At 32.8% G+C, this 24,456-nt stretch overlaps 3 protein-coding genes across 5 annotated transcripts; all 3 read right to left on the reverse strand.

The window, feature by feature from the left end:
• Positions 1 to 1,999, reverse strand: LOC129880164 (NAC domain-containing protein 1). Its single transcript, XM_055954091.1, has 3 exons — positions 1,614 to 1,999; positions 1,249 to 1,529; positions 1 to 911 (listed from the first exon to the last, which is right to left on the reverse strand). The coding sequence occupies exons 1-3, from the start codon at positions 1,777 to 1,779 to the stop codon at positions 492 to 494; spliced, it is 867 nt and encodes a 288-aa protein (XP_055810066.1). The 5' UTR covers positions 1,780 to 1,999; the 3' UTR covers positions 1 to 491.
• Positions 2,000 to 12,670: 10,671 nt separating this feature from the next.
• Positions 12,671 to 14,679, reverse strand: LOC129874932 (methyltransferase FGSG_00040). The gene has a single exon (XM_055950328.1). The coding sequence runs from the start codon at positions 14,520 to 14,522 to the stop codon at positions 12,912 to 12,914; it is 1,611 nt and encodes a 536-aa protein (XP_055806303.1). The 5' UTR covers positions 14,523 to 14,679; the 3' UTR covers positions 12,671 to 12,911.
• Positions 14,680 to 15,356: 677 nt separating this feature from the next.
• Positions 15,357 to 24,329, reverse strand: LOC129880165 (anaphase-promoting complex subunit 2). Of its 3 annotated transcripts, XR_008765342.1 has the most exons (17): positions 23,844 to 24,329; positions 23,091 to 23,180; positions 22,254 to 22,485; positions 21,521 to 21,816; positions 21,262 to 21,333; positions 20,463 to 20,707; positions 19,230 to 19,646; positions 18,894 to 19,095; positions 18,642 to 18,756; positions 18,479 to 18,555; positions 17,456 to 17,575; positions 17,210 to 17,298; positions 17,033 to 17,114; positions 16,756 to 16,947; positions 16,117 to 16,185; positions 15,802 to 16,008; positions 15,357 to 15,721 (listed from the first exon to the last, which is right to left on the reverse strand). XR_008765342.1 is itself a non-coding variant. In XM_055954092.1 (16 exons), the coding sequence occupies exons 1-16, from the start codon at positions 24,075 to 24,077 to the stop codon at positions 15,886 to 15,888; spliced, it is 2,655 nt and encodes an 884-aa protein (XP_055810067.1). In that variant the 5' UTR covers positions 24,078 to 24,329; the 3' UTR covers positions 15,357 to 15,885. The 3 variants fall into 3 exon arrangements, 2 of the variants coding, with proteins under 2 accessions (XP_055810067.1, XP_055810068.1); XM_055954092.1 differs by having other exon boundaries at positions 15,357 to 16,008; XM_055954093.1 differs by lacking the exons at positions 15,357 to 15,721; positions 15,802 to 16,008; positions 16,117 to 16,185 and having other exon boundaries at positions 16,762 to 16,934.
• Positions 24,330 to 24,456: the final 127 nt, after the last annotated feature.

Consider the following 24,456-nt stretch of genomic DNA (forward strand, 5'->3'; position numbering starts at 1 on the left):
ACTATAGGGAAAATAATATGAATAGAGGTTTAAAAGGAGTAGAGTTGAAGTTTGATTCCAAAATCTATTCAATTTGACAATTCATTATAAAATAAAAAAATAAAAGAAAATCAAAGGTAGACTGCTGAAAAATATTTATTAAAATTTCACAAGCTATTTTTTTTTTCAAATACAAGCTGAGAAACTAAATTCTAATATAATACAACAACAATTTGTTGCCCCCCACTACTAGATTTCTTGCTAATATAATACCATTGACACAACTTTTAATTATATTTTACAATTGTTGTCATAAACTTCTGATGTCACCTTTTCATCCAATAGCCTCCATGTAAATTATATTCTCATTAGGGTGGCGGAAGGAGGTCATCTGAATCCTTCTTTGAAAAAGTACATTGTACATGTAAGATCAAATTTGATATATATTTGCATATTCACCCTCCTTTTACTTCGAACACTTTTGATGAATATCTTGCCTCCTCCACTGATTGTCATTGGAATTGAAATGTTGGATTCACAAAAAGTGGCTGCTGATAATTGAAGAAAATATTACAATTATTACTTGTAATATTATTTGTATTTTGTTGTTGTGATGATACTTGATCTCCTAGTTGAAATTTCTCCACATTATTTGTGTTACTAACGTTGTTCATTGTGTAACTTTGGTCATCATCATATAATAAATTGTCACCTAGTAATGTTGGAATTGACCCAAAATAATCCAATTCCAATAGATGTGACAATGAACAAATCCTTGGTAATTTCATTGTTTGTGGTCCACTAACAACTTCAATTGTATTATTTGTACTCACATTTTGTGTCTCCAACTCTTCTTCTTCAACTTTCATCATCTCTATAGTTTTTCCCAAATTCTTCTTCTTGTAAATTCTACAAAGTACCCAATCATCTAACTGAAAAATGCCAAAGAAATAAAAAAGAATATTAGTTTGATCCGTCATCAAAAGAAAGAAATGAGTCTAAATAGAGCCAAATAAATACAAATGATACAAAAAAATCTGAATTAGAAAATGCACAACTACTGTCGCTAAACAGTTAAAAATCATCTCTAATACTATTTAACAAAAGATTAACGAAGGACTTATCAGAAATGTTAGCAACAAAATTCATAGTTAATACTTTTCTCGCTAAATAACAAAAATCCATTGTTAACTCTATTTACAATCAAATTATTGAAAAATATCATCAGTTATTAATGACTATTTAGCGACAGATTAACGATGTTCTTACCCTCATAGATCCACTTTGCTTAGTAGTTTGAGACTTTGAATCAATCAAACGATATTCATGCATGATCCAATCAGTCTTGACACCTTTTGGTGGTTTGCCTTTGTAAAAAACAAGAGCTTTTTTAACTCCAACATATTTAGATGCACTATATATTGCTTTATCAGTGCCAGTAGCCTTCCAATAACCTGACACAGCTGCTCTATTTGGCCTAACACCATTTGGATATTTTCTATCTCTAGGGGTAAAAAAGTACCACTCATTTTCTCCAAATTCTGCTTTTTCTACACAAAGGGAATATAATTAATTAATCATCAATAACATATATATTTCGAATTTAAATAAGATTTTCGAGTATATGTACTAACCAGGTAATTCCCAGGGATCGAACTTGTAGATATCAATTTCGGGGATAATTGAGACAGGACATGGCCTCGAGGTAGCTTGATATCGAAGATAATACATGATTAATTCTTCATCTGTTGGATGGAACCTAAAGCCAGGAGGAAGATCAGAACTAATTTTTCCATCCATTTTCTTTATATATATAAAAGAATTGGTATTTATATGGTTTAACTAAGCAAGGAAATTAAGAGAAGAGGGAATTACAGAGGATTTAAATTTTCTTAATTCTATAGGGAGGAAAATGAGAAGTGTGAGTGCTTGAAATGTTTTCAAGGAGAAGGCTGCCCAATTTATAATTGTTGGAGGTTTTTAAAATTTGTCATGTTTTGATTTATTTATTTATTTTGGACTTCCATACCTAGTATGAAGTATATATGAATATATTGTGAGGCCATCCTTATAGGATATTTTAGGCAAAATCACTATCTTATTATTTCTTCATTCAATGGATTATTACATGGGGTGGGAGGTGGGGGGGTGGGGGGGATAAGGTCATTGAGGAGTGGGAATATCCTTTAGTTCTTATCTTGTTTGTGCAACTTTAACAAACTATTATTCTTATTAGATTCTTTCTAGTCAAAACTTGATTAGCCAATTAGAATGGAGTATGATAAGGACAATAAGCAAACAAATTTTGGACCTTATTGGTGTTATTTTCTTGGGAATTTTTTTCCATTTTCCAATTGGTTTTTGTTAGATTGGGATGAAAAACCTATGGACATATGTGGATCCACTTGATCCACTTGTTAAGGGTAATAAAATATGAAAAAAGATGTGGTATAGGGATAAACTTTTCCACCTTTAATAATATATTTCGAATTTGAATTTTCAATATGATTATTTTTTTTGACAAAAACACTTTTATTACTTAAGAGGAATTCATGCGGTATAAATCTAAATTAGTTAAATCTGTGTTTTACATCAACTTCCATTTTATTCAAGTAGGTAGATTAGAATTTAATTAAGAAAGATTAGAATTAGTAGACTTTTGCATACCTTTTACATACACAGCACTTAACACTTTATGTGGATTCGATGTTGACTAACATAGAGTAATCACTATATTTGCATACATCCATTTTTTGTATCATAATCAAGATATAATTTAAGCATGTCAAATTTTAGCAATATATATTCAAAATTTTAACTTTTTATTTATGTGGAGATATAGAGTTATCCAAATTCTAGATATAATACTACTAAAAAAATTAAGAATTTCTTTTGAATATTACCGACGAGTTAAATTCTGATTGATTTCCTATTGGACATCTGTCAAAAAATTCTCACGTTTCTATTATGTAATATCACAATATTATCTGTCAAAAAATTCTCATATTTCTAGTATGTAATATCACAATATTACTTGATGTATTATTTGCTTCAGTTATTATATTATTTTATTGTTGCTATTGTTCTTTTTTTTATTATTTTCAACATGATTTATACTATATTTACTTTACATATTTATTATTTTTATATATTTTAATTAAGCGAAAAATCTATCAAAAATAAATTTCTTAGCTTCACAAAGTAAATATAAGACTGCATATACGATATCCTTCCCAAACCTACATTGGGTCCACTACATTAAAGAGAAATAGTGTTTTCAATAATGCATAGCTTTCTTTTTCCTTTTTTCTGTTCACAATAATAGGAACATACTTATATGCTCTTGTTGATCTATTAGAAAGATCCATTGTATCATAGAAAATATGATAAAAAAAACAATGTCACACGTGATTTATAATGTGTTTGTTAAAATACACGTTATACATTCTCACAATATTCAACAAAATATAGCTAATAATTAAGTTTCTTTTCGATTTTCAAGAAGATTTTACAAACTAAAAAAAATGAGTCTCATTGAGCGCATTAAATAATAACAGCAGCTCATCGTAATCTCACAAATGGAGTCTCTAAAATAAAAGTGATTCGTGTATTTGTGTTTATTTGTCCTTGCAATGTCCAACATTATTTGATTTTACATTTCGTTATATAATGGATCTATCCAAATCACTGGCAAAGATAGAACCTTCATCAGCCTTCCTTAAATATATATGAGGGTGTTTGAATTAGCTTATTTTTAGGTGCTTTTGGCTTTTAAGTATTTTTTTTTTTTTTTAGTTTTGAAGGTGTTTGAAAAAGTAAAAAAGTGCTTTAAAGCACTCACCTTTAGGCAAAAAAAAGTTTTAAAATAAGCCAAATGACAAAAGCTCAAAGTAAGGTATTTCCTTTTTATGATTTTTAACTATTGACTTATAAGTTACTTTTTATAAGCTTATTCAAACAGACTTTATATATAGAAACTTCCCGATTCAATTCCTTCGGCTCCGCCCCTCCATTCTGCCGCTAATTCATATCTTTATTGTTAGCAAACTGTATCATAATTATCATTGTCATTAACGAAATATCAGTTGAAATGAACGAACATCATATACCAAAATACTTTGAAAAAAAAGGTCTAAAATTTATCCATCTACTTTTGGCTTGGCTTGAAGAATAAATAAAAGGAAAAAATGGAGATCAACATTGTTTTTTTCCTAATGATCGATCAAGCAAGTACATCTCTTACATGTCAACTTAAGTAAATTATGGTAATCTTAATTAGACTAATTATTAGTAAAAAAAATAATTAGTTTTGAGTAAATAATCAATTGCCTAAAATATCTAGAAGTTCCTACTTTAGCAAGTGGACAGTTGTCAAATCAAAAGAGGGTAGATAAGATAATTACTTGTGGTTCTTATCTAACCACCTCACTAATGAGCCATTAAATTTTAATATAGACTAAATTTAATATTAATTACGATATAAAAATATTAATCAGAGTTAGCGATATTTGACTGGCCCATAAGATATATTCCACTAGTTATTTTTCTCTCTAGCCATGAAAGCAGTCATTTTTAATGCTTATATTAGATAGAGAAGGATATATCAAAATCCTCTTCAGCAAAAAAATATATATCGTATATTGACTAGGTAAATGACTCAGTAATATAAAATTTTGCAAAATTCACCTTGAGATTTAGCTCCGTTAATAAATCCATCACTGATTGTAATGATCCGTTAGGCCATTTTGAATACGAGTCCTTCTTCTTTCATAAAAGATCTCTTTCATATATTTAAATTGGAAATTTTGGACTATTCGATAATTATGGTTAATTAGTTGATGAGTGATTTTAACTATTAATTTAATTAGTGGGCTATATTGTTAAGTTATTTAAGACCCCATACCATTTGTCCCATATTTATTAAAATAAATAGTAGGATTTTTTACTTTTAGTACATAATTAATTAGAAGAGAAAAAATAAAGAGATTAAGTGAGAATCTTACCCGTGCGGCTCGAACAACGAGAAAGAAGTGCTAAAAAAAAAAGAGAGAACAATCAGGTAAGATGATAGTTAGGTTCATATTTTTTTTTTTCTATTATTATAATATTGAATTGTGAAAGAGAAAGTAATTGATCTACAAAGAACATTGGTGATGTAATATTGACAAAAGGAAAAAATATATATATTAATTAAGGTTAGTGCTGCCGTCGGCGCAAAAACAATAGTGGTTGCAATCAGGGACAATCATTGTCAACTGGTTTACATAAGTGTGCTTGTATATTTAAAAGGTAGATTAATAAAATTAGTTCATAGTTATTGTCACTAGTTTTGTAACCGGTGTCTCCAAGTTTAGTTGTTATTATTTGTTATCACATTATGAATTAAGTTTTGATATATTGAGATAGATAATTAAATATTATGCATATTATGTTGTATGAATTTTATTAAATTTATGATATTGGAGAAAATTGAGACTTAACTCTAGGCTTGAAATTTAGAAAATATAATGTTTGATTTATTAATTGGCATCAAGATTTGGAAACTTGATTATAGAATTATGTGAGTTTTTGGGTCTAAACTAGACATGGGTGTTGTTAGTTTCGAAATCTTATTGTGGTTATTTATTTGATTAGATAATACTTATTTTGAAGCCCAACGAAAAGGGAAGGCTCAAGTCTCGGAGTGATTGCTTGAGTAATTAAGGCAAGTGAATTTCTAAACCTCAGTTTAAGCTTGTAGATGTTTGTATTTCCTTGTTATGTGCATTGGGAGTAATGAGAATTTGACTGGGTTATTGACTGTATGATTGACCTTAAAAATAAAGACGAGGGGTATAAAATAGCGATCTAATGACATGCATTGGTGGAATTGATGTGATGAGATTATGGATTTATTTTAAATATGTGAAATGACTATGTTGACATGAGGTAGAAAAAATTATTGTTGTTGTCATGTTATTATCGTGAATCATATGAACATGAATTGGTTGCATTGGTCCTAACATACTGTGCTGAGATTGAAAATAATATGAAACAAAGGGGTCGGGCCACACGCTCCATGGCAGGCATTATGAAACAAAGGGGTCGGGCCACATGCTCAGTGGCAGGATATGTATATTGAGGAGACGGGCCACATGCTCCGTGGCAAGTAACATGAACAGAAATGTCCCCCATGGGTTTTGGACTGTAATTCAGCGGATGTGTACCTATAGGACAGACATGCATCATCTCCTTACATTGCATCGCATTTTGTTGATATTTGTGAATTCGTGTTTACCACTTATTGCTTTGTATATGTTGAACTTGACTTGATATGATTCACTTGATGAGACTACTGATGAGTATTAGTGGACTGTATTATTATTATTATTATTATTATTATTATTGTGTAGAGTGTAGAGTTAGGCTGATTTTATGCAGGTTGTAGTTAAGGAGGTTCGGTTGGGATGATAGGAGTACTTGTATCTATTGAGCTTTGCTTAGTTTTAGTTATCCATTTGCTAAGTACCGTGTTGTTTGTTACTCACCCCTTGCTTCTACACTTGTGTAGGTTGTAAGCCCGGACCTGCTTGATCTTCTAGTATTTTCTACCACTTCCGAGGCTATCATCTCGAGTGTTGAGGTAGTTGTTACATTCATCTAGCGGACACTTCTTACTATTTTATTATGTTTTAGTCATATTCTAGAGACAAAGACATTGTGACTGTATTTTTTTTCGTACTTCAATAATGTATTAGTGGCTTGTACATATGACAACCAGTCTTGGGGGATTTTGAGATTATTTATTTGTGTTTGACTAAGTTAAACCTTGCTTTATCTCAATTACTTCCGCATTTATTTTTCGTTGAGGGCTGACTTGTCTCGATGGATTGAGATAAGTGCTATCACACTCGGATTCGGGTCGTGACACTGGTATTAAGGTAGAATACTTAATAAACAAAGTATATTCTATGACGTTTTGATATAATCATGTAGACATGTCACATGTGTACAATATAGTATATTGTTTTTCTTTTTTAAAATTCCTCACTAAAAAACAATTGGTTTCTTTTTAATCACGACTTAATATGATCGATCTTTACCTTCATTATTTTATGTGCATCTTTAATTATTAATTATTTTACTCCGATAAACAATGATATAATTACTAAAATAAAATTTTTGCCACTAGATGATGTAATGGTGATCCAATTTGAACATATGAAGTAGAATCACCAACAGGGCAGCTTAAATAAAAATATATTCTCTCTGTTTTAATTTAATTTTAATTTCTAGTTCATTTTAAGAAGAATGTTACACATTTAAATTTAATTAATGTTTATATAGAAGATTCTTAATTATTAAGAATAAAATAAGAAATTTAGGGTTTGTTTGGCCATATGAGATGGAATTGAAGTTTTATTTGGACATGCAATTTAGATTTTTAAATTATAGTTTTTGCTCATAAATATAAAATTTTCATAAATTGTGAAAACTATTAAAATTGTCCAATTTTTTCATACAATCTTAATACCAAATAAGCAAAAGCTTATAATAAAAGTATAATACACTATCACTTAACTATTCTAAAAATATACAATATTTATTGATCGAACATTAGTTCAATAAAAAGTAAAATTGAACATGAGTTGTAGTGTACAATATTTATTGAGGTCTTTGTTAGTCAATATCATTAGTAACTATATCATTATATTAATATTCCGTGAATATTTCATCACTCCATTGATATTCTCGCAAAAGATTATATAGATATAAAATGGTGGTTTCTTTTTTAGAAAATATAAACTTGTAGGTCAATTTTTGTATTTGAAAAATGTGAAATCATGATATGAAATTTCCAAATTAAGCTTTTTAGAGAATTTGACATTTCATCTCATGATTTGAAATCATGAGATGAAATCGCACGTCCAAACGCTGATTGAAATCATGAGATGAAATCGCACGTCCAAACGCTGATTTCATCTCATGATTTTATATCACGAGATAAAATCGCATGTCCAAACGTCTACATATTTAATACATTTTCTAATACGTTACAAGATCTAAGTGAAAATTATTATTGGGTTTGTCCGAATCTGTATCTAATATTGCATTTTCTCTTAGATTCAGATTTTTATATACACGCAAATACAATATAGTACATGTTTAATTTCTTTTATTTATTTTCGTATAATTTAAACTATACACTTATCCCAAATCAACCCAATATTTAGATAGATTGAATCTGGGTAAATGAAGGGGAGCCTTGGAGTAACTAGTAAAGTTGCTGCCATGTGACCAGGAGGTCACGGGTTCAAGCCTTGGAAACAGCCTCTGGCAGAAATGCAAGGCAAGGCTGCGTACAATAGACCCTTGTGGTCAGGCCCTTCCCCGGACCCCGCGCATAGCGGGAGCTTTAGTGCACCGGGCTGCCCCTTTATTGAATCTGGGTAAATCAAAATAAATTGAATCAATAAACAAATAAGTTAATCGAGTGGAAAATGTCATATTTCATGAATTAATTTTATCACCCTTATAACTTTTGCCTCTAGGTGATTTTTACCTTTATTATTTTATTTGAGCCACTTTTATAAAGAAAAATATATCAGTTCTAAATTACAAAGTTCAGAGGTATATCAAACCCTTTTCCCTTTTCCCTTTTCTATATGTGCATCTTTAACTGGTTAAGTACTAAAATGTGTATCCAAAACGTAAATTCCTTAATTCATAGCTTGATATAAATCCTCAATATAAATAAAATTTTAAGATCATAACTCAACTCATTCAACTTTTACTAATTTTTAATTTCTTTAATTTATTTTCTTATAATTTAAACTACACACTTAGGTCAAATCAATCCAACATTAGATAAATTGAATCTGAACATATCAAAATAAATTCTTCTAATAAATAAACGAGTTAATTGAGTGGAACATATCATATTTCATGAATTAATTTTATCACCCCTATTTCCATTCCCCCCCCCCCCCCCCTCCCCACACCCTTTAATAATGTAAAACAAAGTTACAACTATTCATATGTGCAACTTTAATTAATTTCATATAGTCGAGCATCTACTCTATGAGTTTATCCATTACATCTACATATATATATATATATATATAAATATAATTAGGGATAGCCTAGTACAATATTTATAATGAGGACTAATAACTAGTCAAAGTCATCAAGTTAAATTTAATTATTTTGATCAACAAGACTGATAGACTAGCAAGTTCTTGTTTTTTTTTCCTTTTATTTATTCTTGTTAATTTCATTGTTGTAATAAATAATTAAGGAATTAACATTTTATTCTTTTTCTTGAGAAAAAAATAGTCAATGAATTATAACTTAGAGGCCGTTTGGATTGACTTATAAGCTGTTTTCAGGTTTTTTTGAATGTTTGACTAGCCAACTTAAAATCATTTTGTGCCTAAAATAAGCCCCAATAAATAATTGAGTTTATTTGGATGAACTTATTTTAAGTAGTTTATAAGTTGAAAACAACTTATAAGTAAACAACTTATAAGTAAAAAAAAAATAGTTGGCCTGCACATACTTTAAAAAAAAAACTTATAAGCAGTTTTCAACTTATAAGCTGTTTAAAAATAAGTCAATCCAAACGGACTATTAATTTCTAGTTTTAGCTTTTAGGGGTTGGCTGAAGTTTAGCTAAGCATTAAATAATTAGCTTGATTAGGTTTGCAAAGTTTGTCATGGATGATGTCATTGTTTTTTGTGGCTCAAAGTACTCAGAGAATTTCATACCCAATTACTCATATGAAGATTTACAGAATATATTCTCTTATTAAAATAAAAACAAAAAGGTGTGTGTTGGGTTGGGGGGTGGGGTGGAATATCTATATATATTTGACTGGTCAAATTTTTTTAAAAATAAGTATCTCAAAAATGAGTGAAATAATTTATCTATTGGAAGTAAAGAATTATTTTTTTTCGATATGCTTACGTACTATTCTACCATGACTTTTTCACTTTTGTTATTCTTTGTTTTCATCTTGTTTTAGATATGCTTGTCCCTATCTGACCTTTTATCTTGTTTTCCTCTCTTGAGCCGAGGGTCTTTCGAAAACAACCGCCCTACCTTTTAAGGTAGGGGTTAGATTTGCGTACACTCTACCCTCCTCAGACCCCATATGGTGAGATTATACTAAATTTGTTGTTGTTATTGTAAACACGGACAAATCTAGGGGGTTGTCAGGGTGATCATCTGAATCTTCTCGGCAAAAAAAGTGCATTGAACCTTAATGTTTCAACTTCAAACTTCATGCAAAATATTTTGCTTTTTTGAAATCCTTTTTGTGAAAATTATGAATTTGTCACTATTAACATATGGTGTTTTATATTGATTCTATCTTCTCTACAAATCAACACACCTCATATTCACCTCCACCTATATAGCCCTCCTACATTTTACTAATAATATTTATTTAAATTATATACAAATAGTTTTTATAATAATATTTTTTAATTACATATCGAATATAAAAAATAAATAAAAAATTTACTTATTTTCTAAAAAAATATTTTCCTCCATTTCGAACACACCCGAAGTGTTTGTTTTGCTGGATTATGTATAGTACAAATACTCAGCTGATAAGAACAAAAATAAATGTAGATGAACAAATTGGACCAGCTAACTGTATGCTGCCACACAGATAAATCACTACTTTTTTTCTTTTTCTTTTTCAGATATAACACAAATTAAATTTACAAATTAATTTTAGAAATATTACAAATTACCAGTTTGTAATTTAAAATTTTCTTAAGTTATATATTTGGATAAAATTATTGTCATGTGATCATGAGGTCACAGTTTCAACCTATGGAAACAATCACTGGCGAAGCCAGAATTTTTAATAAGGGAATTCAAAATCTGAAGAAATAGACACATAAAATAGCCGAAGGGAGTTCGATAATTACTATTTATACATAAAAAATTATTTTAATCATATATAAATAGTATAATTTTTCGCCGAAGAAAGTTCGAATGAAAACCCCTAGCCACAATGTGGTTCCGTCTCTGAAAACAAATTCTAATAAAAACATAAGATAAGACTATATACAATAGATCCTTATGAGTTATAATTAGGTCTTTTCTCGAATCTCGGGCATAGTGAAAGTTTAATATACATGACTATTTTTTTAACTAATGACCATTCTGTTTTGGACCATTGACTGGGCCCAAAAGATGAGAATTGTTTTGATATTATGTGTGTGAAACATAATATGGTCAAACTTTAATATTACCAAACCCTGCCTCTAATGTCACAGTTGTATAATTAAGAATTTTGAGAATACGCGTTAACGATCAATAGAAACTAATGAGCATGACTTGCTAAGCTAAATACACCAAAATTAGAATTTTTGTCGCATATAAATCTTTCTATTAGAAAAGTCTTAATTTCTTGATCGTATGCAAATCTTTCTATTGAAAAAGTCTCATTTATTTGAAGGGCTTCATCGTATTTGACACGAAGACCATTAGAAATGTCCTCAACCTTTGTTCTTTGTGTAAAAGCATTCTACCCTTCTTTAGGGTGTGCATCGATCGATTCGGTTCGGTTTTATATATTATCAGTTCGATTTATCAGTTTTTAAATATGTTAAACCAATAACAAATTAATAAGATATTTTTTCATCGGTTTTCGATTTATCGAATTTTGATCGTTAACAGTTCGAATTTCGGTTTACCCAATAAGAAAATGGTCATAAAATAAATGTATGACTTCTCACTTCTCTAACAATTTGGCGCGATGCAGCGAAACAAACAAATCAACTGTAAATGTTTTGATATAGTGAAACAAGAAAGATAATGAGAAGTTGCATCAATAAGAGCAAATGCAGTACAAAGGCTTACATCAATTATATGTTACATCCAAAACATAATATGAAATTTTTGATGTTAATCAAATTACAAATGCTTACAAACTTGCAAAAACTACAATTACAAAATAATCTTTAGGTTTTGAGAAAAGAGTAAAGACTAAAGCGGTGTGAAGTAGTACTGTAAAATGGACAGACTGTGTAGAGTAGTGATATAGACGTATAGTATCTAGTTAGGTTAATTATTAATATTTAATATTTATGAAGGGTAAGGTAGTAAATTACTACTGTCTTAATGTGTTATCAGTTTACTCAATAACCCAATACTAAAAATCAAAATCGAACCGTTAACCCGATAATTTTATTTTATAAAACCATTAAAAATCCATATTTTCTCGATTCGATTTATCGATTGATTCGATTTTTGCACACCCCTACCCTTCTTCCTTCCTCTTTTCGAGCTCACTAAGGCTTTTTCTGATAAGTAAGTATTGGTAGGAATACTTCATATTCAACCTTTGTTCTTGTGCAAAAGTTCCTTCCTTTTTTTCGAGCTCACTGAAGGCTTTTTCTAATATAAGTAAGCATTGGTAGTAACACTTCTACATCTAAAATAAGTTAGAACTAGACAAGAATGAAAAAGTATCAACATTAACAATCTGAAGAATCAACTTCAACTTATTTCTACAATCATCCTCCATAATCTTTTGTGGGAAAAAATAAATAAAAAAGCTAAAGAGCAACAAGACAAAAAAGAGAAAAGTAACAAGCTTGACTACAATCTTGAAATGTAACAAGCTTAAATAAAAAAGAACAACTTGACTACAATCTTGAAATGTAACAAGCTTAAATGTAACAAGCTTATATGACTCCGACTTGATTAAGATTGACACATTGACTAATCTTGAAAATGAAATGAGCTTTAAATGAAGAAGTGCAAATTCATATAACTGACGCCAACTTGTTTAAAGATTTGACACGTTGTTGTTGACTTAATCTTAAAGAGCTTAAATGAAGAAGTGCAAATTCATATAGCTAACACCAACTTGTTTAAAGATTGACGCGATGTTGTAGACAAATCTTGAAAATAGGCTATCAGTAATAGCCTTTTAGTTGCCAAGCTGAACTAGTATAGTCCTCAATGTTTGTTTCTTCATTATTTTCCCATACAATCCCCTTCCCAATTTCATTGCTTTTTCCATCTCTAGTATTCCATTCCCTTTATGTACATTTTTTCTCTTCAATCCTCTCATCAACAACTTCACAATTCTCTCATCACTTCCCACTGCATCCACAACACTATCCAACACATTTTCCATTAATGGTATCTTGCTTCCCCATTTTCTCAATAATCTTTCTGATTCATAAACTTCTGAATACACTTGCCAAAATGATGATCTCAAATACCCTTTCCCTTTTCCCCTCACCATCCATCTCCTCATATTTTCCTCCAATCTATAAACTACACCTCCATTGTCTAGTCCTTTACCAAGAAACATCTCAATTTCCATCATTTCTTGACTGGAATAAACACCCTTTTCAAGATTGCACCTTTTGCATTTACAAACAAAGCCCCAATTTTTCGCCTTCTCTTCACGGTCTTTAAAGGGTGAAAACACATCAAAATAGGCGAATGTGAGCTCTTCGCCTGCTTTTATATCTTTAGAAGCATGAATCATCACGTGATCACCAACGTGGGAACGCCTCACATTGGGATCACAAGAATGGTTGATAAAAGAAGCCAACATCCAGAGTCCAATGCCATGGACATCACTGTTTTTGCCAAGAACTTTCGTGGAAATCAACTCCTCAACAAGAGAATTCACATCAAGTATGTTAAGTAATTTTTCCTTATCAATCTTCTTATCATGAAATCTAGTACCATCATCTACCTCAGGCCTAAATAGATCAATGTCAGGAACCTCCAATTGATCCTCATTCTCACCATTTGATAGCTTACAAATCAAATCGCGTGTTCGGATACATTTCTTGATAGATTCCAGGACTTTATCAATAAAATTCTTCCACATACCTAACTGTGCTTGTTCCTTAGAATCTTGAAAAACTGATTCAGGTACTATAGCCCTTTCAATAGCAATAGCCTTAGTAACTAACAACAAATTCCCACAATCAAGATTCTTTGTTGCAAACAAACCACGCCCACTAATCTCAGATTTCTTAATCTCAATTGAACCAATGTACTCAGCTAGCTCAGGGGGTTTTCCTTGAAACTTATTGAGTACCCAATCGGAGATATCAAAAGCACCAGTTCTTGATAAAAATTCAAACTTTTTACACTTTTCTAAATACCCATTAAGGGTTTCAGAATTTTCTAACTCATGGGGATCAAGACTTGCTTCTTTAAAACAATCTAAGGCAAACCCATATTGATTGAGACTTAGCAAAATCTTACCTTTACAAAGCAGAGTCTTGAAATGGGTGTTTCCAATTTGGGAAGCTTCATTACAATCCTTTAAAGCTTGAGGAAAATCTTGAAGATTTAAACGGGCTTCAGCGCGGTTACAGAGAGCTAAACAGAGGGATTTTTTGAGCTTGGAGAGGTGATTTGAATCAAGATTTTGATGGGTGTTTGAGATTTGGTCATGGCAAAGAGAGATCAACTCAGAGTAAACTTCAATGGAGTCTTTCCATTCTTTTCTGAGTAGAAGCTCTGTGGCTTTGCATCTGAGATTTTGCATTCTGTCTTCTTCTTCCTCCATTTTTTTTTTACTGCAAGCAACTCTGTGTGCGTTGAAATTATTTGAATGAGATGGAAATGTAACGGTCGAATTTACTCTCTCACGGGTGATGTGCTAACGGCTAAGTTGTTTTTTACTTTCTTTACCTAACTATTCCTTTTTTAAGATTAAAAGAGAGAGAGAGTCCTGCGGAGAGGGGCAGATCTAGTGTATGGGGTGAGAGTTTTCGGGAATTCAATAACTTTTATTCAGATTTGTATTTATATCAAAATTTCATTAATTATATAAGAATTGATAGTTGGAACTCATAACTAAAATAAGTTATTGGTTTAGTGGCAAGAAAAGAACCCCATTTATGTGCTTTCGTGCTTGACGCGCGAGATGAAAATCACAAGCTTTAACATCTTAGATCCGCTTTTGATTTTGGAATACCTGATTAAAGCAACGAGAGGAAAAAAGACTTGACATAGAACTAAGAAAAATATGTTTGAGCCACAAAACCAATTGACTCATAATTTGAGAATATAGTAATTGTTAGTTATTTTCACCTTGTCGGAGAGGATTCGATTGCCAATTTTTTTGAAAAAAAAGTTTGGTTCATATTTTAATCGAGTGTATCGTACAATTATATTCAGGACTTATAATAGACAAGTTATGCAAATGCATTTCACAAATTCAGTCTCTGAAACTTGTGGTATTAATTTCTCTTCTCAACTTTTTGAGTCTCTTCATCGATTTTGGAGAAAAGGTATTCCAAAATATTTTGCCCAACCAAATATGAAAAACTATGGTCAAGAGTTCAAATCACATTAAGGGTAAATGGAAAACTTCAAACTAATAGTAAATGAAAAACTATTGCGAAGAGTTTGAATCACATTACTTTTGAAATCAAAAGGCCAGTGTATTCAGTTTACATCATATACAGCAAATAAACAATGACACCCCTTTCTGTTGAAAGCAAATGTGCAATCTTCTCAGTTTACATCATATACAGAAAATAAGTGAACTGTCAACTAACTGACTAGCAAACTCTTTATAGAGCACCAGATCCAACGTCTTCTCTTAGCTGGCTTTGTTTCTTTGTCATCGCAAAGGATCTGCTAACAAATATTACTAACACTCTTCCTTGTGCGTTTAGCATGACGATTCATTCTAACCCACAGGAACCTTCTTGATTTGAACTTACCCTCAGCTTGATTAAATAGCACACAAATGATCGACTGCAAGGAGTTAACAGATATTTCTGCACTTGAAAAGAGTAGAGAAAAGAGATCTCTCTGCAGCCAAATGTTGTTATTACCTTCTTAACAGCATGTTATTGCATTTCATCGTCTGAGGAGTGGTGATAAGGTTTATGCCACCAAGACAATATAGACGGAATTGATCACTTTCTCAGAAAGTACATTCCATCTCTGAATTCCAACTTCTCCTCAGCAACTAAACCAGATAAGAAGCTTTGCAGTTGTTGCAGTGATTTGTCATATGTAGGATCAGCAATGCAGAACATCTGCAGCAAAAATTAGTACTTTTAATTCTTCGGTATTTCATGGCCTCATGCCACAGCATAGTTCCCAATTCAATTACAATTCTCATTAGTTATGAAACAAATAATTACCTTGAGAGTATTATGAATACGGTCCAATGCCATGCTGCCAAAATTGGTAAGCATCCCAGTGATAAATTTCTGTAGTCACACACCAGCACCTCGTTAAAAAACATGAGTGTTTATTTTCTGTTATTTTGTCCTTAGTTCTTCGCAAGAATGATTTCTGTCCTTAGAACACACTAGAATTTAAAATTAAAAGATGAACACATTTCAGACTTGTACAACAGACACCCATTTGGTGGTAAGGTTTGATGATTGTAAGACAAAACAAGGCTAGCCAAGAGGCTGCCATCTCTATCCTGCCTTGCAAAAAGTTTCACAAGGAGTTTCCTGTCAACTGATGTTTAAGCTTTTGAAACCCATCAGTAGTTATTTTCTGTATCATTAAGGGAATTATGCACAATATTTCAAAACCCCAGGTACCTCATTGGCAAAGAGAAAGACTGCAGGCTTGTTATGTGATGATGTTAATGCAACTCAACAGTTTGGAAACCACAGCTTCCATAAGAATAGACAAAGAACAGTTTTTGAGAAAAGAAAGCTTCTACTATTTACATGATGACAACTGTTAAGAGAGTGTATCAGATTCAGATACTTACAAGATCCAGTTGTACGCAAAAGAAAGAAAAAGAAACTCGAATGGTATACCTCATAGACAGTCATCTCTTTTCGCAATTGATCTTCAACAGAGGCCACAGAGCGTTCTCCATCCTCATCACCCGCCAATAGCTCCTCACAGCCTCCATCGATAGTTCCACTTTTACCTGTCTCATTCATCGTTTCCACCAGAGTAAAAGCATGATCAGCAGAGTCTGCCCCCATTGACTCTGCCAGAACTCCCTAGTTAACCAAGTGATAAAAGACCAAATAAATCTTTCCACCAGAAAACGAAATACTGATGAAAATGCAAGTGAGAGGAACTAACCTTGCTTATCCAAAAATTTATTCTCCTATTCAACACATCAATAGGTACTCCAACTGCAGCAGCAAGATTTTTAGATGTCCACCTGCAACATGAGGTGTACATACCCTTGACATCCATTGCCAATACTTTTCTGAAACAACTGGTAAAATAAATATACAAAGATGATCATGAAGTTACTTTTTCTGATCTTGAAACTGCATAATAATTGAAGCATGCAAAGGAGTAACATTAAACTGCATTGCTCTATCTTCGAATTGGAGCTCCAACTACAATAAAATGGTGGTAACAACGCAGTCAGTCATTTGGTTATATATCAAAGGATGCAGAGAACAGAGAGCTCAGATCTACAGATTTTAAATCAACTGTTTGTGTAGACTATTTCGAAAGACACACGAGTCCCAAGTACACCATACAGTGACTGACCTTTACACTGCCCAGATTTTTCTTCCATATTAGCTTACGTGGTGTCTTGACTTCAGTATACCTTTTAGCATAATCAGTCAGTAGCTGCTCCACAGGCTCTGGTAAGTTGACTGCCTCATCCTGCCATCGAATAACCAGATTTTGTTACTTGACTGGCAAAAACAAAACAAAACAAAACAAAGAAAGCTCCATAAAGGCAAACAATTGACACTATTAAGTATGTTGCTCGGACTCTCCGAAAATGTTGACGCACCTATGTCGGATCCTCCAAAAATGCACCAATTTTTGGAGGAACTGACACGCACTCGTCGACATTTTTGAGGAGTCCGAGCAACATAGGTTGTATTAACCGAAGGCCTGCCTGAAGGATTTGTGGGTTTGGGGGGGGGGGGGGGGGGGAACCAAAAGAAAGGAAAGTAACTGTCACTTCTCTGTCATCAACATAGAAAAAAGGAATATGTTCTAAAATCTACCCGACTCTCAGTTTTTACCTTTCATCTCTGTGAGGTGCAGGGGTGGTAGCCCCCAGACCTACAAAGACCTCCCTTCCCAATTTACATGAACTCATACATAATTTCTGCAATCTCTATGAAAGTAAATAGCAATCCATCCGTTGACACCATGCTGCAGATACAACAGCATCTAAACTCCTTGCAGGAGTCCAAAGGCAATGAAAATAGGAAGTACAAAAGAAAAGATTTGTCAACACATTCAAGGATGTCAAAGGAGACATTTACTTGATTCAGACTAAGACCATGAATTGTGAATATAAAGGATTCAGAACTCATTAATTTACGATTATTTTGGAAGGAGAAAACACAACTAATATCAATAAAATAAAATGGAGCAGTATAGTTAGAAATATTCCTCTTGCACAGTTCATATTTAATGTTTTCGTGTTTAACATAATAGATTTCTTGTCCAAAATGGATCAAGATGTTCCACTAGATGACTTAAGACTTTTACTAACAATAGCTAGTAAATAAAGTTATTCTATCAGTAAATGTAAGAATAAGTGCATACCTGAATAGGAGGCCAGAAATTTGAAGATATGATGGTAGCATTAAGATTGTCTAGAGATACATCAAGGTCCCTTTGCTCTGTTTTTGAACAAATCAAGTAATCATTGTGACTAATTAAAACTGTGGGAATCCCAAGAACAGGACAAATAACTTACAACCATTACCTGGCTGTGGTTGATGCTTGATAGTTGCTTTTATATTTGTATTTGTCCTCTTTGAGTCAATCAAATCATTAAGCATTATTTCACATTTCTGCATGCTGCTTTCCCCAAAATGAATCTGAAAATGATAAAAATGTCAAGCTGACTATGTAAATCAAGATGAATCATACAGCAGTAAATGTGTCTATTTTCGAGTACATCATGTGACTGATTTGAGACGATAGAGAACTCAAACTCAGAGGTTTGACCACTTACCTTGAGAAGCTCTAGAGTACGTATTTCGGCATCAATGTCATAATCAGATTTGTTCAAAAGCTTTTCAGCCAGCATTACACGATATTCATTAACCAGCTGATCTTTGGAACCAATTATGCCAACTATCATACCAAGTATGTCAACCTTTCTTCGGTATCTGCTTCCCTTCGATGGGTCGGCCTCTACAGGGTCAGGCTCCCAGCTTCAAGATTTCAGATCATAAAAGATACATGCATAAGATATAAAGTGCAATGTACCCAAAAAAAGTGATATAAAGTACAAGATGAAGTATGTCCTCCAATCATTTCCAAAACAATAGAGATGAAGATGGCATACTTTTGTGCATTAATCCATGCTTGCTTGTCATCGGAGTTAATATCATCATCAACAGTAGTGTTCTCTTGACTCTCTTCATCTCTGTTCAATTCTTCCAGCAGGCTATCCCCAGAACTGCCTGGTCCATTCGGATTTCCACCAGTTCCATCAGTAAGCATGGTCACAATGCATTTAATTGTATCTTTTCTCCCCCTCAGGTATTCTCTTATTGGCTCACCAACAGCTTCAAGAAAAACACCTGCAGGATCTATAGTTCGAAGTGCTTTGATTGTTGAAACATATTGGTGCAATATATCATTAGTTGAGGCACCAGCTGTTAGTAATCTATATCTCAGAGATGAGATAAAAGAATCTACCAGCTTTGAATGTTGCCCAGTATACTCAAGACATTGTTTCAAGTCTTCAATAGCAGGAGCACTGTCACATTTTAACATTCAATCAGCTTGCAAGTTGAAAAATTGAGATCTTATATGAATAAAAAATTTACAATGTCGGTATTTGATAAGTGAAGAAAACATAATCTTCATTCCTTTCATTTCCAACTGAATTGGTACTAAAAAACCTATATGGTAGAGACAACACTAGGAGAATGTTGCATCAAGTTTTATTTCTACGATGAAAGAAAATGGGGCCCAACATAGTAAATTAGTTTCAGGGAAGACTGGAAGAAACATGGGTAAAAGTAAAGATCAGGAGTTGTGAATACCATTCCATCCTCTATGCATGTTATATCCACATAAAAAATTAGTGACCTAATTAACTAAGTAAGAAGTGTTGCATTTTGAATGGAAGGGAAGGGAGAGAAAGGAGATGAGAACATGGGTTAATTTAGCTCTTTGCTTTTGAGATTGACTTTTGGGAGAAACGGGAAGGGGTAAGGGTATGCACAAAATGTTAAATTTCAATTCCATCCATAAGTGGGAGGAATCAGAGCGAAAGACCCTTTCTTATGGAACTTTCTAATGCCAAAAAAGATGCTAAATGTATTAACGAGAAAAATACTTTGCTAAGGGTAGCAGAGTCAGATGATATGTCTTCCCTTCTCAACCAAACATGGAAGTTACTCCTCTTCTTTCCTCTCCTCTTTTCTTTTACGAGGTCTTCATTCTTTCTTTTCATTTATATCTATGAGTTTTCTTGCTTATGAATCTGCTACAATATACACTCATGCACAGAGACTGAACCCCACAAACAGAGAAGAAATGAAGAGAAGAAAATGGAATAGTAAATCACCTGTCCGGATAGTCCACAATGATTTCAAAAAGTTTGGCTATTCTGAGATCTTGCAAGGTTTCATAAGCATAATACTCTAAGCGCAACTGCCATCTAACAAGCCCCTCAGATGGAATTCCAGTTCCAGAATAGCACAAGGAGGGGTGGGATGCCAGGGGAGATTTCAAGCCAGGGGAAGGGTCATTGCAGCTAGTAAAATCTCCAAGGTAATCAAGAAGTGCTCGTAAGAACTGAAGGGGCACAGCCTGCACAAATCGGTCCTCAATGTTAGAAGGATCCAATAGAAATTTCCTGATAAGCCAGATTGGTCTAAACATAAGTTTATTTATGTTCTTCAAGTTTGAACAAAAATTCATGTGGAATTGATATTCAAGATAATATAGTCAACCTTTCACAAAGTTATTCTGTCATTTGTTTTGTCATTTATACAATGCCTCCCAAGCTATCGACACACAAATCACATGAGTGAAAGTATCATTATCAATAAATTGGTTAAAAGCATAACAAAATCATTAGATCCATCTGACTCAAAATGTCTGACTTGTCAAATTGCAGGGTATCAATGAATCCAAGCTAGTGCACTAGGCAAGGAAAAGATATCTCTTATTTTAGGATGCCAGTCACTTGGTATCCCAAATGAGTCAAATGACCACCACAAAAGAAGCCATCTCAACTCTATTAGTGCTGAAGAAGATAAATTTCAAACGACCTTGTATTGCAACTCTAAAATAGAACTCTGAAAGGACCATTGTCACTGTATTTTGAGACGTAAAATTGGGATCTAGCAGATGAGACCAACCTGTATCCATGCTTTGATGGGCTTCAAAACAGAGCTCCTATAGTCATCACCAGCCAAATCATGTACTTTGTCCTATCACCCACATTCAAAAGAACAAGTACAAGATCAAATGAATGTTTAATTTATATAATTTGAAACGAAATTTTTTTTTTGGGTCAAATTAACAAAATCCAGAATCTGAAGAATCACCACAATATGATTGGTGTCAACTGAAAATCTAGATAAATCAACTGAAACTCTATCACTGTAGGCCATATACCTTTAAAAGAAAAAATATAGCAGAAGCATATGCATCTTCCGCCATAGATGTAAAGCCAATATTTCTCAGATTCCGAACAACCATTCCAATGTTCTTCACCAACTTATTGTTCTCTGAAAATACAGCATATTTATGGTTTATATCACTATCCATATCACCACATTTGTAGGGAAGTTTGCTTTTCTCATCTAAATCCATTTTATCATCCATGCCTAACTCATCTTCATCCTCGGAGTTCGCAGCTGCAATTGTACTCAGCTCCTCCAGTCTTCCTTTGAAGTACCAGTTTAGCATCCCTAAAAAATATAGTAAGGGGAAGGGTAAGCAAGAATTAAAAATGTGAACTTTCGAGATCATAGCCATAGAAGCATCTTTTGATATCAAGCTTCCCTTACCACTCTGTCTCTTCCAAAAATTGAAGACAATGTAAATGCATAAGAATTTAAACTTCTTCCTTGCCAATTTATGTGTGCATGTGTATTGTAAAGACATCATCTAACTTGTAAATTCAGAAACCAAAGCCATGAATCAGTGACTAAAGAAGCATAATTCTTGTGTAGCAGCAAACAACCCCAGGCAATGGTATTGAACATTTGAGTGATTCACTACATGATTGGTGCCAGAACGAAACTGATTTAAATGGAACATAGAGAAAAGAGAATCATGTAACTTCAAATAGGACAAAACAAACAATCTTAGGACCAATCACGTAGCGAGGAAGTAATCCACATACCAGGAAAATGGTGAGGAAGGCTAGCCAAAAGAACTGAAGACACAATTAGTTGATATTTCGAGAACAGATAAACTCGAGTAGAATCTGGGTTCGCTTGTCCTTGCAATTTTTCTTCTTCGTAGGACTGTAAAGCACGAGCCAACAATAATAGGCACTTCTCCTGGAACTGCTTTTGAGATGCTATTTCTTCCAAAGCTTTACATATTACTTGCTGAATCTCTTCTTCTAGAATCTGCATCAATACCAATCAGGATTTACTTCCTTACAAAATTTCCAAGCCCTAAAACCAAGTCATCGTTTGAGCCAGATTAAAATTGGTAACATGGCAAATGGAATCAGCAGCAATAATGAGGATATAACCATCCACGTCCGCTAGTCAGACAAGATAATATTGACCAACATTTTCCATGTAAATTATTTCTCAAAAGTAATAAATGTAGTTAGTGTAAGAAAGCTAAGATTCAAAGTATAAGCCTATTGCAGACAGTGTTCAATAAATTTGTAGCATAGAGTATCATAATTAAAACCATTAAAGAGTTTAAACCACTTATTCAAGAAAGGTGTAAATGGGTTGTTAGGTCATGTAGTGTAGACATACTCTTATCAAAGTAAGACTGGATTGGGAGGAGAAGTGTAAAACTTTACACTAAGTTACAAAAATTCAAAAATTACAACAAACATAGAGAATCCTAATTAATAATAATCCTGCATCTGCACAGACACAGACATGTTCCCAGTGAAAATCAAGTAGTAATCTATTTTTCCTAATTCCATAGGATAGGCCTTTTCTTTAATGTAGAAGAATATATGACATGACAAAGGACTGCATGTACGTACTGGATCCTTATTAGTTTCAGATGGTGCAGCATTGCTGTAAGGTTCAAAATAACTCCAGAATCTTCTTGCTCCATTTCTCTCGAAAATTTCCTGTTTGGACACAACATTGTCACTGTGAGTTCAATAAAAACACCTAGTATAGTCATAATGGCTACACCGGCTTTAAAAATCCAAAAACTAAGTTGCATCATAAATTTATGAAATGATGAATCACAGTATGCATAATGTGGCTGAAAATGTTTTCACAGAGAATATTTTGGTTGATGAAATCATTTGCAAATATTTTGAATATCCTCCTTGGAAAAAACATTTTCAAATTCAAGGTATTCAAATATTGAAATGATTTCATTAACCAAAAAATTCTCTGTGATAACATATTCCCAATTCGAACCCCTTGAAGAGTTAAAATTGTCTTCTCCAAAAAACGAAAATTTACTATAAGAGAAGAAAACTATTTCAGTCACTTAAGTGTGAAATTCATTTTCCATTATTCTCTTTATATCCAATACTATACCTTGTATAATTACCATATACTGTATCACTTACTATTATACCGAATCAAATGCAGGAAATAATAATCCAGGTTAAAATTTTCCAAGGTATAACATTTTCCTCCAAAAAGGAACAATCTTTACTCGTACTTAGCTAAATTGAGAAGCTAAGAATTTTTAGTATTTTAATCTACTTTCAAAATATGCACACTTTATTCAAAACAAAAGAAAAAATTATGATAAGTACAAATTCACACTAAACCTCAATGAGGCGAAGGAAGTGTTTTTCAACTAGAGCTGCAAGGCCGTGGTTACAGAGATTCTTAGCTCGCATTACAAACTCGTCGCCGAATGACAAATCACCACTGCTTTTGAGGAGAGCTTCTGAAGTGGAGCAAAAGCCATTCCAGTTTTCCGATATCTCTGTTATGGAATCATCACTCAACGACTCCAATATCTCAAAACCGTATCCTGATGAAGACGTATCCCACGTCATTTGTGCAGCTCTTACAAAGTTATGATTTTAGAAATCTACTTTTCCGGCAGAGAAAAACCCTAATTGACTAAAATCATGCATATAAAGATTTGTAGTTGAGTTAACTGGTGGCCGGAAAAGGAGACCTGGAGAGAGCGAAAGTGAGGCTTTGGGTTCAGGTGGATTTGTTCTGCGGTAAAGAAGAATCCAGCTCCTGCATTTTACCGCCATTTTTCATGTTTGAGAGCACTGTGACTACTCATACCCGACCCGACCCGACCCGAATGAATCTGAAACAACATCCCCAATAACTTGTTGAGAAAATTTCACAAATTTGAGACGATAACTTGCGTGATTACGATTCATATACTATTTTAGAGTTGTATTGTTAATTTGAAGT

This window comes from Solanum dulcamara, chromosome 2 (assembly GCF_947179165.1).
Source record: "Solanum dulcamara chromosome 2, daSolDulc1.2, whole genome shotgun sequence".
Taxonomy (NCBI): domain Eukaryota; kingdom Viridiplantae; phylum Streptophyta; class Magnoliopsida; order Solanales; family Solanaceae; genus Solanum; species Solanum dulcamara.